The 13,145-nt window shown below is 52.2% G+C and overlaps 1 protein-coding gene across 1 annotated transcript in view; it reads left to right on the plus strand.

The window, feature by feature from the left end:
* DLG5 (discs large MAGUK scaffold protein 5) overlaps positions 1 to 13,145 on the plus strand; it is a 148,646-nt gene that overhangs the window by 112,485 nt on the left and 23,016 nt on the right. Inside the window, exons 17-21 of the mRNA XM_048504454.1 lie at positions 4,138 to 4,319; positions 5,075 to 5,237; positions 6,681 to 6,814; positions 8,304 to 8,468; positions 10,537 to 10,720. Coding sequence (XP_048360411.1) covers positions 4,138 to 4,319; positions 5,075 to 5,237; positions 6,681 to 6,814; positions 8,304 to 8,468; positions 10,537 to 10,720 — 828 coding nt within the window. The remainder of the gene's footprint in view (positions 1 to 4,137; positions 4,320 to 5,074; positions 5,238 to 6,680; positions 6,815 to 8,303; positions 8,469 to 10,536; positions 10,721 to 13,145) is intronic.

The following is a 13,145-nucleotide window of genomic DNA, read 5'->3' on the forward strand; positions in this document are numbered from 1 at the left end:
ACCCCCCCCCCCCCCCACCCCCCCCCCCCCCCACCCCCCCCCCCCCCCACCCCCCCCCCCCCCCACCCCCCCCCCCCCCCACCCCCCCCCCCCCCCACCCCCCCCCCCCCCCACCCCCCCCCCCCCCCACCCCCCCCCCCCCCCACCCCCCCCCCCCCCCACCCCCCCCCCCCCCCACCCCCCCCCCCCCCCACCCCCCCCCCCCCCCACCCCCCCCCCCCCCCACCCCCCCCCCCCCCCACCCCCCCCCCCCCCCACCCCCCCCCCCCCCCACCCCCCCCCCCCCCCACCCCCCCCCCCCCCCACCCCCCCCCCCCCCCACCCCCCCCCCCCCCCACCCCCCCCCCCCCCCACCCCCCCCCCCCCCCACCCCCCCCCCCCCCCACCCCCCCCCCCCCCCACCCCCCCCCCCCCCCACCCCCCCCCCCCCCCACCCCCCCCCCCCCCCACCCCCCCCCCCCCCCACCCCCCCCCCCCCCCACCCCCCCCCCCCCCCACCCCCCCCCCCCCCCACCCCCCCCCCCCCCCACCCCCCCCCCCCCCCACCCCCCCCCCCCCCCACCCCCCCCCCCCCCCACCCCCCCCCCCCCCCACCCCCCCCCCCCCCCACCCCCCCCCCCCCCCACCCCCCCCCCCCCCCACCCCCCCCCCCCCCCACCCCCCCCCCCCCCCACCCCCCCCCCCCCCCACCCCCCCCCCCCCCCACCCCCCCCCCCCCCCACCCCCCCCCCCCCCCACCCCCCCCCCCCCCCACCCCCCCCCCCCCCCACCCCCCCCCCCCCCCACCCCCCCCCCCCCCCACCCCCCCCCCCCCCCACCCCCCCCCCCCCCCACCCCCCCCCCCCCCCACCCCCCCCCCCCCCCACCCCCCCCCCCCCCCACCCCCCCCCCCCCCCACCCCCCCCCCCCCCCACCCCCCCCCCCCCCCACCCCCCCCCCCCCCCACCCCCCCCCCCCCCCACCCCCCCCCCCCCCCACCCCCCCCCCCCCCCACCCCCCCCCCCCCCCACCCCCCCCCCCCCCCACCCCCCCCCCCCCCCACCCCCCCCCCCCCCCACCCCCCCCCCCCCCCACCCCCCCCCCCCCCCACCCCCCCCCCCCCCCACCCCCCCCCCCCCCCACCCCCCCCCCCCCCCACCCCCCCCCCCCCCCACCCCCCCCCCCCCCCACCCCCCCCCCCCCCCACCCCCCCCCCCCCCCACCCCCCCCCCCCCCCACCCCCCCCCCCCCCCACCCCCCCCCCCCCCCACCCCCCCCCCCCCCCACCCCCCCCCCCCCCCACCCCCCCCCCCCCCCACCCCCCCCCCCCCCCACCCCCCCCCCCCCCCACCCCCCCCCCCCCCCACCCCCCCCCCCCCCCACCCCCCCCCCCCCCCACCCCCCCCCCCCCCCACCCCCCCCCCCCCCCACCCCCCCCCCCCCCCACCCCCCCCCCCCCCCACCCCCCCCCCCCCCCACCCCCCCCCCCCCCCACCCCCCCCCCCCCCCACCCCCCCCCCCCCCCACCCCCCCCCCCCCCCACCCCCCCCCCCCCCCACCCCCCCCCCCCCCCACCCCCCCCCCCCCCCACCCCCCCCCCCCCCCACCCCCCCCCCCCCCCACCCCCCCCCCCCCCCACCCCCCCCCCCCCCCAAGATTCAGATGAAACAAATAGCAGATTCGGCTGGAATCTGGACAAATTTGGGCACATTCAGACAAAAATTGTCTGATTATGTCCTGCCCAAAAATTACCAAATGCGAATGCAAAGTATTTGGGTTTTGGGGGGTATTTTTGGTGTTTTTTCAGCCTGCAGGGAGCGCATTTTTAAAGCTAGCAGCACCATGATTTCAGGGCATCATCCAGAGACTGCCCTAATGATACCACCCGAGTTTGGCGATGTTTGGTTCAGGGGCAGCAAAGTTATGGACGGGGGGGGGGGGGGGGGGGGGGGGGAGTTGAGAGAGTTCTGAGAGAACTCAGCCCACAGGCTTTCATGTGCAGGAGCGGGGAAACAAAATAAGCCTTTTGGGGGCCCATAAAATTGAACCCCCAGAAGCAAAGGTCTCCAAACCTGGATGCTATTACCAGGAGGCCCTCCTAGAGCCACTCTGAAAGTCTGGTGCCTCTATCTTCAAAAATGTGCAGCCTGCCTACACACTCAGAAATTCCCCATTGGCTACAATGGAGCAAAGTCACTGCAAAACAAAGAATCTTGGGCAAATTTCTTGGGGTGCCTGGAAGGGATGTATTTTTAAAGCTAGTGACACCAAATTTTCAGGGTATCATCTGTTAACTATTCTTATGATGCCACCCAAGTTTGGTGAAGTTATGTTCAGGGAAACCAAAGTTATGGTCCCTCAAATGGGTAGCCCCCATCTCCTGTTAGCTTCCATTGAAAACAATGGGGATGGGGCACCCCATTTGGGGATCCATAACTTTGCTCCCCCTAAACCAAACATCACCAAATTTGAGTGGTATCATCAGGACAGTCTCTGGATGGTACCCTGAAATTTTGGTGCCGATAGCCTTAAATATGCGCCCCCTGCAGGCTGGAACGTGAAAAAACACTTAAAAAATTTAAAAACACACAAACGACCCTGAAATGTTGGCGCCCCCCCCACGTGACCAAATGGGGGGCGCCCGGGGACATAGGGTACCCCCTGTCCCTAGGCAGGAACGCCACTGCCTTGGGCTAGTCACAGCTTCTCGGAGCTCTCCCAGCCTCACCTACCTCACAGGTTGTTTGTTGTGAGGGGGGAAGGGCAAGGAGATTGTGAGCCCCTTTGAGTCTCCTGCAGGAGAGAAAGGGGGGATATAAATCCAAAACTCTTCTTCTTCAAAATACCTGTGTGGGTAAACCACACAAAATCATAACGACTAACTCGGGTTAATTACCGAGCCTCAGGCTGTGTCCTCGGAGCCTGATCTGGTGGGCCGTGGCGGGCGGCTGAAGGCCTGCGTCCGGACCGTCCTGCGCACGGAGCTCGGGTTTCGTGTGACGTCTTAACAGAAGGGTCCCCTGCCTTGTTGATCCTGCAGGCAGCTTTGGAATTCTGACACAGCGTGTTGGATAGTCACAAAATAGCAGCCGGAACTTGTCTTAAATCGTGCCGTGGGCAGCGTTGTGCTGTGTGTGTTGTGACAGCTTCCATCGAAGCAGCTTTTTAAAAAACCTCCAGTAGCCAATCGGTAGCCCTGCTGGGCACTGCCCACTTTATAAAAATACTGGGGGGGGGAGCACCAGGGAAGGTGTCCGTGGGGGCACCGTGTTGGAGGCACCTGTCTTAACAGACCGCTGGTTCTGTAACGCCACATATAAATCAATGCTTTGTATTCACTAGGAGGGGTCTGCAACCTGTGGCTCTCCTGATGTTCATGGACTACAAATCTCATCAGCCCCTGCCAGCATGGCCAATTGGGGCTGATGGGAATTGTAGTCCATGAACATCTGGTCGCCACATCTCAAAAAGGATATCGAAGAGATAGAAAAAGTGCAGAGAAGGGCAACGAGGATGATTGAGGGACTGGAGCACCTTCCTTATGAGGAGAGGCTGCAGCGTTTGGGACTCTTGAGTTTGGAGAGGAGACGTCTGAGGGGGGATATGATCGAAGTCTACAAAATTATGCATGGGGTAGAAAATGTTGACAGATTCTCACAATACTAGAACCAGGGGGCATACATTGAAAATGCTGGGGGGAAGAATTAGGACTAATAAAAGGAAACACTTCTTCACGCAACGTGTGATTGGTGTTTGGAATATGCTGCCGCAGGAAGTGGTGATGGCCACTAACCTGGATAGCTTTAAAAGGGGCTTGGACAGATTGATGGAGGAGAAGTCGATTTATGGCTACCAATCTTGATCCTCTTTGATCTGAGGTTGCAAAGGCCTTAGCAGACCAGGTGCTCAGGAGCAACAGCCGCAGAAGGCCCTTGCTTTCACCTCCTGCACGTGAGCTCCCAATGGCACCTGGTGGGCCACTGCGAGTAGCAGAGAGCTGGACTAGATGGACTCTGGTCTGATCCAGCTGGCTTGTTCTTATGTTCTTATCTGGAGAGCCGCAGGTTGCAGACCCCTGCTGACTAGGACTTGCCCATCACGCAGCACACACAGCAGCAAGGTTTAAATAAACTCTGACTGAGCCCTTGAGCCTTCAAGGGCAGGGAGACCAGCATCTCTGTAGCTTCTGTGTTTGTTTCTCCTCTCTTTCGTTCTAAGTGTGTTTCTTTTTTTTCTTTTCTGCACCCCTCTGCATCTTTCAGATACTTGTTCCGTAATAGGTCTTTTCTGAGAATCCCTGTGGTTCCTAGGCCAAAGTTCTGTTCACTCAGGAGTCTGAGGTTGGCTTGATTATAAAGGTTGTCCTTCTCGAGCAGTCGTTTTGCGCACCTTCCTTGTGCTGTTTTACATGTCTGGATAATCCCCCCTCCTGCAATGGGAAAAAAAAAATTGCATGGTAATGGAAATGCGACCATGCAAGCCGCCGTCTTTAATGGCTTGACGTATTTTGTTTTGTGTCGTGTTGTTTTTTTTACAGCTGCTTAATTTCATTGACTAATGTTGTGTTTGCCCTGCATATAAAACATTAAGTATGGAAATAGTCTCCCTTTGCCCCACCTTTTGATTCACAGCTGTATATTTTTGCTCACCAGCTACTGAAGACTCCCAGACATTTTTAAATCTAACATAAGGCATTTCCTCTAGAATGTTTTCTAAATTGCATATTATATATGTTTGTTAACCTATATATAATATGGCCGAGGACCGTGTTTTCTCGCCTCTCCTTTTCATTGGCATTGTCCCATTCCCTGTTTGTCCTCCCCAAATGCACTGAAAATGTTACTCGTTTGGTTTACTGTTGAGTTGGCCAGTTCACATTGCATGGTCATGTGAAAGGAATGTTGCTTAGAGCATTTTAATAATTGTTTAAGGTTGTCCTTTATTCCACTTGTGACGGTGGGTGGGTAGTAATGTATATAATTCACTTTATTCAGGTTTTCTTTTCTCTCTCTCTCTCTCCCCTTCTTTCTCTTTTTCTCTTTTCTCTTTGGTCCGTGATTGAAACGTGTGGCTTTTTGCTATTTTCCTTCCGAAGACCATACATGGAAGAGCCACGGCACGTGAAAGTACAGAAGGGCTCCGAACCTCTCGGGATTTCAATCGTGTGCGGCGAAAACGGCGGCATATTTGTGTCAAAAGTCACGGGGGGGAGCATCGCCCATCAAGCCGGCCTCGAATATGGCGATCAGTTGTTGGAGGTTAGTTGTTATCTCTAAACTGGGGTTATCTCTACACCGGGGTAGGTCACTTCCTGGCTTGGTTTGGGCGTAACACAAAGCCACGGTTTGTGGTAGCTGCGGTTAGTTTGTGAAACCAGGATTCGGTCGTTTGAAGGCATACATTGAAAATGCTGGAGGGAAGAATTAGGACTAATGAAAGGAAACACTTTTTCACGGAACGTGTGATTGGTGTTTGGAATATGCTGCCACAGGAGGTGGTGATGGCCACTAACCTGGATAGCTTTAAAAGGGGCTTGGACAGATTTATAGAGGAGAGGTCAATTTATGGCTACCAATCTTGATCCTCTTTGATCTGAGATTGCAAATGCCTTAACAGTCCAGGTGCTCGGGAGCAACAGCCGCAGAAGGCCATTGCTTTCACATCCTGCATTTGAGCTCTCAAAGGCACCTGGTGGGCCACTGCGAGTAGCAGAGAGCTGGACTAGATGGACTCTGGTCTGATCCAGCTGGCTTGTTCTTATGTTCTTCTTATGTTCTTGTGGCTTGCCTTTGAAGATGTTGGCTTCATTCCATGACCAGGTGTCTTTGTAGCCAGGGAAAGTAACCAGGATTAACCCCAGGTGTCCATATGTGTACATGACATGAAATAATTGCTTAAAGACCAACTGTGGGTAACAGTAGAAAACACCAAAAATCCAGTTCCATCTTAAAGACAGAATATTCCTGGCAGGGTATGAGCTCACTTCAGGGGCAGCTAGAATGTGAGTCCATCTGTTCTTAAGCAATGCAGAGTGAATTCAGACACATACTTACAACTTCTTCATGATTCATTGCCATCAGCTTAAAAAATGTGCCATTCTCCGCATTTCAAATAATTTGTCTCTTGTGTTGAAACCATTTTCTTCCTGTGTAAAACTGCTGAACTGATGCAATATATGTATTGTTAAAGGCTTCCACGGCCGGAATCGCTGCGGTGTTGGGGGGTTTTTGGGCTGTATGGCCATGTTCCAGTAGCCTTTTCTCCTCCTCGAAGATCTCTGAAGATGCCAGTCACAGACGCAGGTGAAATGTGAGGAGAAAATGCTACTGGAACACGGCCATACGGCCCAGAAACCCCACGACACCCCAGTGATGGGATATATTTCACTGTCTTTCAGTGCTCTTCAGAAAACTTTGCTCCACTTCGGGTGGGCAGTAAGTTACCCACATAATGCAGCCGTCAAATCCAACTGTGCAATTTTATGATAGTATTGATCTCTTTTTTCCTTCAAGTGCGTAATTAAATAATACAAAGTCAGTAGCAGCAGGCACTATCCACCTTATCCCCTGATTTATTGAAAATGTGATATATCAAGTTTCTAGAAGCGAGACCGAATTAAATGAGAAAATCTACACTGATTCCATCAGTGAAAATGTGCCTCTGATTACCCGTCTCTCTCTCTCTCTCCCCCCCCCCCCCAGTTTAATGGGATAAACCTACGGAATGCTACAGAACAGCAAGCTCGTCTGATAATTGGGCAACAATGTGATACCATAACAATTCTGGCACAGTATAATCCACACATGTTCCAGCTGGGCAATCATTCACGTTCAAGGTAAGATGCGTTTAGACCAGGGGATCCCAATCTTTTCGTAAGCATTTTGAGAGCAGGTGGTGAGCGCCCCCCCAAAATGGTTGCCGTAGGAGGTGGAGCCAACTGGAATACCTCTCTCCTCACACTTCCTGGGAAAAAGAAAATCCTGGAGAGGGAATGGAACTGCATGCTGACTAAGGGAAGTGCAGATGCTCACTAGTCCTCCTCATGCACCAGCAGAAAAACCCTTTCATTTGGATGAGGATAGGCTGTAGCACGCCTTGCCTCTCCATAGCCCACCTTCTGAAAAGCATGGCCAGGCAATGGCACCCACAGGCACCATTGGCCCAAATTCCTTTCGCTCACTGTAGGCCCAAATTCCTTTCACTCACAGAGGGAGGGGGAGGGAGGGGGAGGGGTGGCATGCAAGGGAGGGGAGGGAGGGGGCCCGGCATCTGGACATGGCCCACCCACCCTAGCAGAGGGAGGGGAAGGGGAGGAAGGGGTGGCATGCAAGGGAAGGGGTGGGAGGGAGGGGTGGCATGCAAGGGAGGGAGGGGGAATCCTGATTGGGGAATCCTGATTTAGACCCTTTCCAGGTGTGTGTGTGTGTGTGAGAGAGAGAGAGAGCGAGAGCGAACCCATTGGATCAGTTAAGACATCATGCTCTGCCATGGTTTATTTTGTCTAGAGATAGACATTTCCTCTTCTAGAATGGGAAACCCCAGCCTCTGCTTGACGCAGCGGCTACTTCAAGTGGAGACTCTCGTCTTGCAACTTGCGAAGAAAGTTTAATTTTTGCCCTTAAGTTCAGTGAGAAATAACTCACCCCAGCATGACAAACATTTGGTCTTGTCTTGACATGGCCTGGCTAGGTCATAAGCAACACAACCTCTTGCCCCTTGTTAAGGCCATAAAACTATGTTTGCAGTTACACAGAGGAAATTAAATTTTCTAGGGCAACATTCCAGGACCTGACAGATAGGTCTCAATTACCCATCCCTCTTCCTGGAATAAGGGGGAGGAGGGGATTAAACACCGTGGCAAGAGAGATGGGGGGTAATCAGCCACTCAGCCATTCTATTCCAGTCCATTCTAAGATGCTAAGGCTCAACTGAAGCCTTCAACCGGGTTTGCTTTTACATACTTGGAACTGTCTAGAGCTGAGGGAAATCTTTTCTGTATTTTCTTTAATTTTCTTTCATTTTAATAAACTCTTTAAAAACTCAGCGATTTCAGAGCAACTGGGTAAAGAACCCTGTTCTCTTGGTACGTTACAGGAAAAAAAGTCACCCCCCCTTTTTTTTTTCACACGGTGGCAGCGATGGGATTCACACAACTTGGAATGAACTTCATTGTGGTTGGGTTGTGGAGCCACTGGTGATAACTTGATTTAAAACTCAAGACTCAGTTTAGCCTTGAAATTCTCCAGACTTCATGAGATGGCTGAAACGTTTTCGGAAGCAGCAGACGTTTCATATCTTTTAAAAAATGTCTCCTTTACTTTGAGCTCCCGCCTAGAACCCGTGAGCAGCCATTCCACTCCGCAAGGCAGTGGGGCCGCCACCCCTGACAGCCATTCAGTGATTGATACTGTGAGTGAACAGGACGAAGGGACCATGACACCCCCATCCAAACAGACCACGCCCACGACCAGCCCCCGCAATTCAATCAGGTAGGCTGTCTCCCGTTGTTGTTCGAGTGCAGCTTTTGCTTAGGTTCGTGTCCAAGTATTCTCTGGCTTCTGATGGCTGTGTAAAAATCCAAACTTCACATAACACGCTACAAGGGTCAGTGCTATCAGTCACAGACCAGGAAAGGGATTTGGGCGTCTTAGTTGATAGTTCCATGGGGATGTCAACTCAATGCATGGCAGCTGTGAAAAAGGCAAACTCTATGCTGGGGACCATTAGGAAAGGAGTTGATAATAAAACTGCAAAGATTGTCATGCCCTTATATAAAGCCGTGGTGCGACCGCACTTGGAGTACTGTGTTCAGTTCTGGTCGCCACATCTCAAAAAGGATATTGAAGAGATAGAAAAAGTGCAGAGAAGGGCAACGAGGATGATTGAGGGACTGGAGCACCTTCCTTATGAGGAGAGGCTGCAGCGTTTGGGACTCTTTAGTTTGGAGAGGAGACGTCTGAGGGGGGATATGATCGAAGTCTATAAAATTATGCATGGGGTAGAAAACGTTGAAGGGGGAAATTTTTCTCTCTTTCTCACAATACTAGAACCAGGGGGCATTCATTGAAAATGCTGGGGGGAAGAATTAGGACTAATAAAAGGAAACACTTCTTCATGCAACGTGTGATTGGTGTTTGGAATATGCTGCCACAGGAGGGGGTGATGGCCACTAACCTGGATAGCTTTAAAAGGGGCTTGGATAGACTTATGGAGGAGAACTCGATCTATGGCTACCAATCTTGATCCTCTTTGATCTGAGATTGCAAATGCCTTAACAGACCAGGTGCTCGGGAGCAACAGCCGCAGAAGACCATTGCTTTCACATCCTGCATGTGAGCTCCCAAAGGCACCTGGTGGGCCACTACGAGTAACAGAGAGCTGGACTAGATGGACTCTGGTCTGATCCAGCTGGCTTGTTCTTATGTTCTTATGGAAGTGGTGGGACACACCACATGTTCAGGTTCAGGGTGGCCAAGAGGGGGCAAAATCCCAAGGAGCTTCTGGCCCATGAAGCTGCGTAAGTCACACAATTTCTCTTCACATGTTTGACTCTGGATGGGTTAATGGGGAGCCCGACGGAATATTTGTCTTGGGGTCAGGTGGTTGTGATGGAAAGCGCTGTCAAATCGTAGACAACTTACGATGACCCCGTAGGGTTTTCAAGGCAGGACCTAATCAGAGGGAGTTTGCCATTGCCTGCCTTTTCATTATGACCCTAGTATTCCTTGGTGGTCTGCCATCCAAGTCCTAACCATGGGCAACCCTACTTAGCTTCCAAGACTGGGCTTCCTTGACCATCCAGGTCAGCTTAATAGAGGTGGTTTGCCACTGCCTGCATCTGTGTAGCAACTCTGGGCTACTTAAGAGCTCGTGCATCTAATCTGGAGGAACCGGGTTCGATTCCCAGCTCTGCCGCCTGAGCTGTGGAGGCTTATCTGGGGAATTCAGATTAGCCTGTGCACTCCCACACACGCCAGCTGGGTGACCTTGGGCTAGTCACAGCTCTTCTGAGCTCTCTCAGCCCCACCTACCTCACAGGGTGTTTGTTATGAGGGGGGAAGGGCAAGGAGATTGTAAGCCCCTTTGAGTCTCCTACAGGACAGAAAGGGGGGATATAAATCCAAACTCCTCCTCCTCCTCCACCTCCTCCTCCTCTTCTTCTTCTTCTTCTACTTCTTCTTCTTCTTCTCCTTCTTCTCCTCCTTCTCCTCCTCCTCCTCCTTCTCCTTCTCCTCCTCCTCCCATCTAAGTACTAGCTAAGGCTGAAGCTGCTCAGATCTGGGAAATCTTGTACAGGGTCTTTAGAATTTGACATCCAGAGCATGAGAAGAGGAGGACTTTGTGGGGGAAAGAGTCGCTTCCTTTTTGCCAGTTGTGTGATAAAAGACTCACCAGTCAAATGCCTCAGATTTCCTCTGACCCTCTCTCTCCCTCCCCCCTTTCTTTGAGCCAAGAGCTGGCAAAAGGATGTCAGGGCACAACAGGCTGCTTAGAGGACGGGCTATAATATAAGACCCTTTTACACCTTGGGCCTTGCTTGTTTCTTGATCTTGAAAGGAATTCCCTGGACACAAGCAAGAAGACCCCTGAACCTAGAACGGTTGTCATCAAGAAGTCCCAAGCAGACCTTGGAATCCAAATCTGTGGTGGGAACCTGTATGGAATATTTGTGTCAGATCTAGAAGAAGACAGCCCTGCCAGAGGGCCCGACGGACTGGTACTAGGAGATATGATCCTTGAGGTGAGCAGTGGATGGGAATTGAAGGCAAGAGGTGGTGTTGTAATTCACTCGGGAATCATCTACCCCAAACACGCTGAGTATATAATAAGAAAGCAACTAGATTCAATTTGCAGGAAGGTTGTTTTTCTGTTTTGTTTTCTTGATCTGGGCAAATTACTGAGCTGGGTCAGAGTAGTCACTCAGCTTCCCTCTCTTTGCAAGGACTCTGGTGGGGGAGCTTGATAAAGGACGCTCCGGATGTTCATTTTGAAGAGGTATTGATTTGAATTGGGCCTCTCTTATTGTTTGATTTTATTGGATTTATAGCCCGCTCTTTCCCATCCAAGGATGGGCTCAGGGTGACTTACATTACAATAGAATACAAAACTATAAATTTTCCATAAACAATAAAATCCCCAACAGTTATACTCCCTGCCACTTTATTACAATCCAACCGAACAGTCTCGGCTGGACAACCCAGGAGGAGGAATATTCACAAAAACATAAACCGAACCAATAAACCAAACCAATAAACCAGTCCCATGATGATGAGTAGGAGCAAATAAGAGGGAGGGGCAGGGAGGCCAACCACAGACCTTGTGGAAAATCAGTCTTTTAGGCCCCGTGGAACTGATTTAAATCCCCCAGTGGTCCTAGTTTAGCCAGAGCGGAAAAGTTCTGGCTCTGGTTGAGGACAGCTGGAGGGTTTCTAGGGCCTGGGATCACCAGTGGATTAGTTCCTGCGGAACGTAGTTCCCTCCAGGGGCTGTACTGAAAGAGGCAGTCCCACAAATATGGCAGTCCCAAAGAGCGACTTGTATATATTTTCTCAGAGGAAGATTCTTCCCCTTTCTTGTCCTTCACAGTGTGCCATTTACTTCTTTCCTGCCCCGGTATGAGAACGGTGGCTCAGAGTGTAACAGCTTTAGGCTGCTTGGGGGAGGGGGGAGTCCATCAAGCTGCGACTGACTTATTGCAACTCCCATGTAGTTTTCAAAAGCAAAAGAAACTCAAGAGGTGATTTATCATTACCTGCCTCTGTGCAGCAACCTATAAAATATATAAAATATAAAATATTATAAATATTATAAAATATTATATATACATGTATGCATATATATATGTATGTGTATATATATATGTATATATATGTGTATGTATGTATGTATGTGTATATGTATGTATGTATATGTATGTATATATGTATATGTGTGTGTGTGTGTATACATATATACATACATACACACACATACATACATACATATATATGTGTGTATATATGTGTGTGTGTATATATACACACGTATATGTATGTATATATATACACACATACATACATACGTACGTGTGTGTGTATATACATACATATACGTGTATATACACAAACACACACATACATATACATATATACACATATACACATACACACACACACGTATGTATGTATGTATGTATGTATGTATGTATGTATGTATATACACATACGTATGTATGTGTGTGTGTGTGTGTGTATACATGCATATACGTGTATATATATACACATACATACATACACACACACACACACACACACGCACGCACGCACACAAATCAATCAATCAATCAAATTTTTCTTTGTTTTCTTCCCTGTGGGTTATCTCGGCGGTTCATGAAAGATGGGCTTTCTTGTACCTCAGAGTTGTCTTTATTAGTAGCTGATACCTGCAAAATAAATTTTATTATATATTGCACCCTGAAACAAGGTTGTTTTTCCATTGTTTCAGTAATCCCCAGGTTGTGTGCCAGGAAACAGTTTTTGTAAGCCCAAAATAGCCACAAAGGTGTGAGTGGCCTCAGTCTGAGTCTCTGTGTTGGCTGTGTCTCCTTTCACCTAGGACAGAGGTCTGCAACCTGCGGCTCTCCAGATGTTCATGGATTACAAATCCCATCAGCCCCTGCCACCATGGCCAATTGGCCATGCTGGCAGGGGCTGATGGGAATTGTAGTCCATTAACCTCTGGAGAGCCACAGGTTGCAGACCCCTGACCTAGGGGCTGGGAATTCTGTTTTATCTCATTCAGTCACATCGGTTGCAGAAATAGATCAGGATTTCCTCTTTCAGGAGGCTTTTGTTGTGTTTCTGCAAGAGTCCCTGCTTTGACTTGCCCCCTTTCAGCTAAGAAGCGCTCATTTAGAAAAATGCTCTTTTGCACGCTTGGAAAGTAAACATGCCCAATTGTAATTCCTCTCATGAGTGTGCATCAGCTTTCAGAAATTTGGGAGACACCAGTCCCGGATATGTCGCCTTGCTTTCTTCAAGGATTCTTCTGAATCCTCAGTCCCTCTGTTCCCCCTTTTAAAGCTGGCCTTTTCTCTGTTCTGTTTTTTTAATGTCCTTTTCCCTTTTGGATTTCTGGGCCCCATAACCAAACATTCTGTTGCTTGTTACCCCACACTTGACTCTGCA

The sequence above is a fragment of the Sphaerodactylus townsendi genome, linkage group LG07 (assembly GCF_021028975.2).
Source record: "Sphaerodactylus townsendi isolate TG3544 linkage group LG07, MPM_Stown_v2.3, whole genome shotgun sequence".
NCBI classification, from domain to species: Eukaryota; Metazoa; Chordata; class Lepidosauria; order Squamata; family Sphaerodactylidae; genus Sphaerodactylus; species Sphaerodactylus townsendi.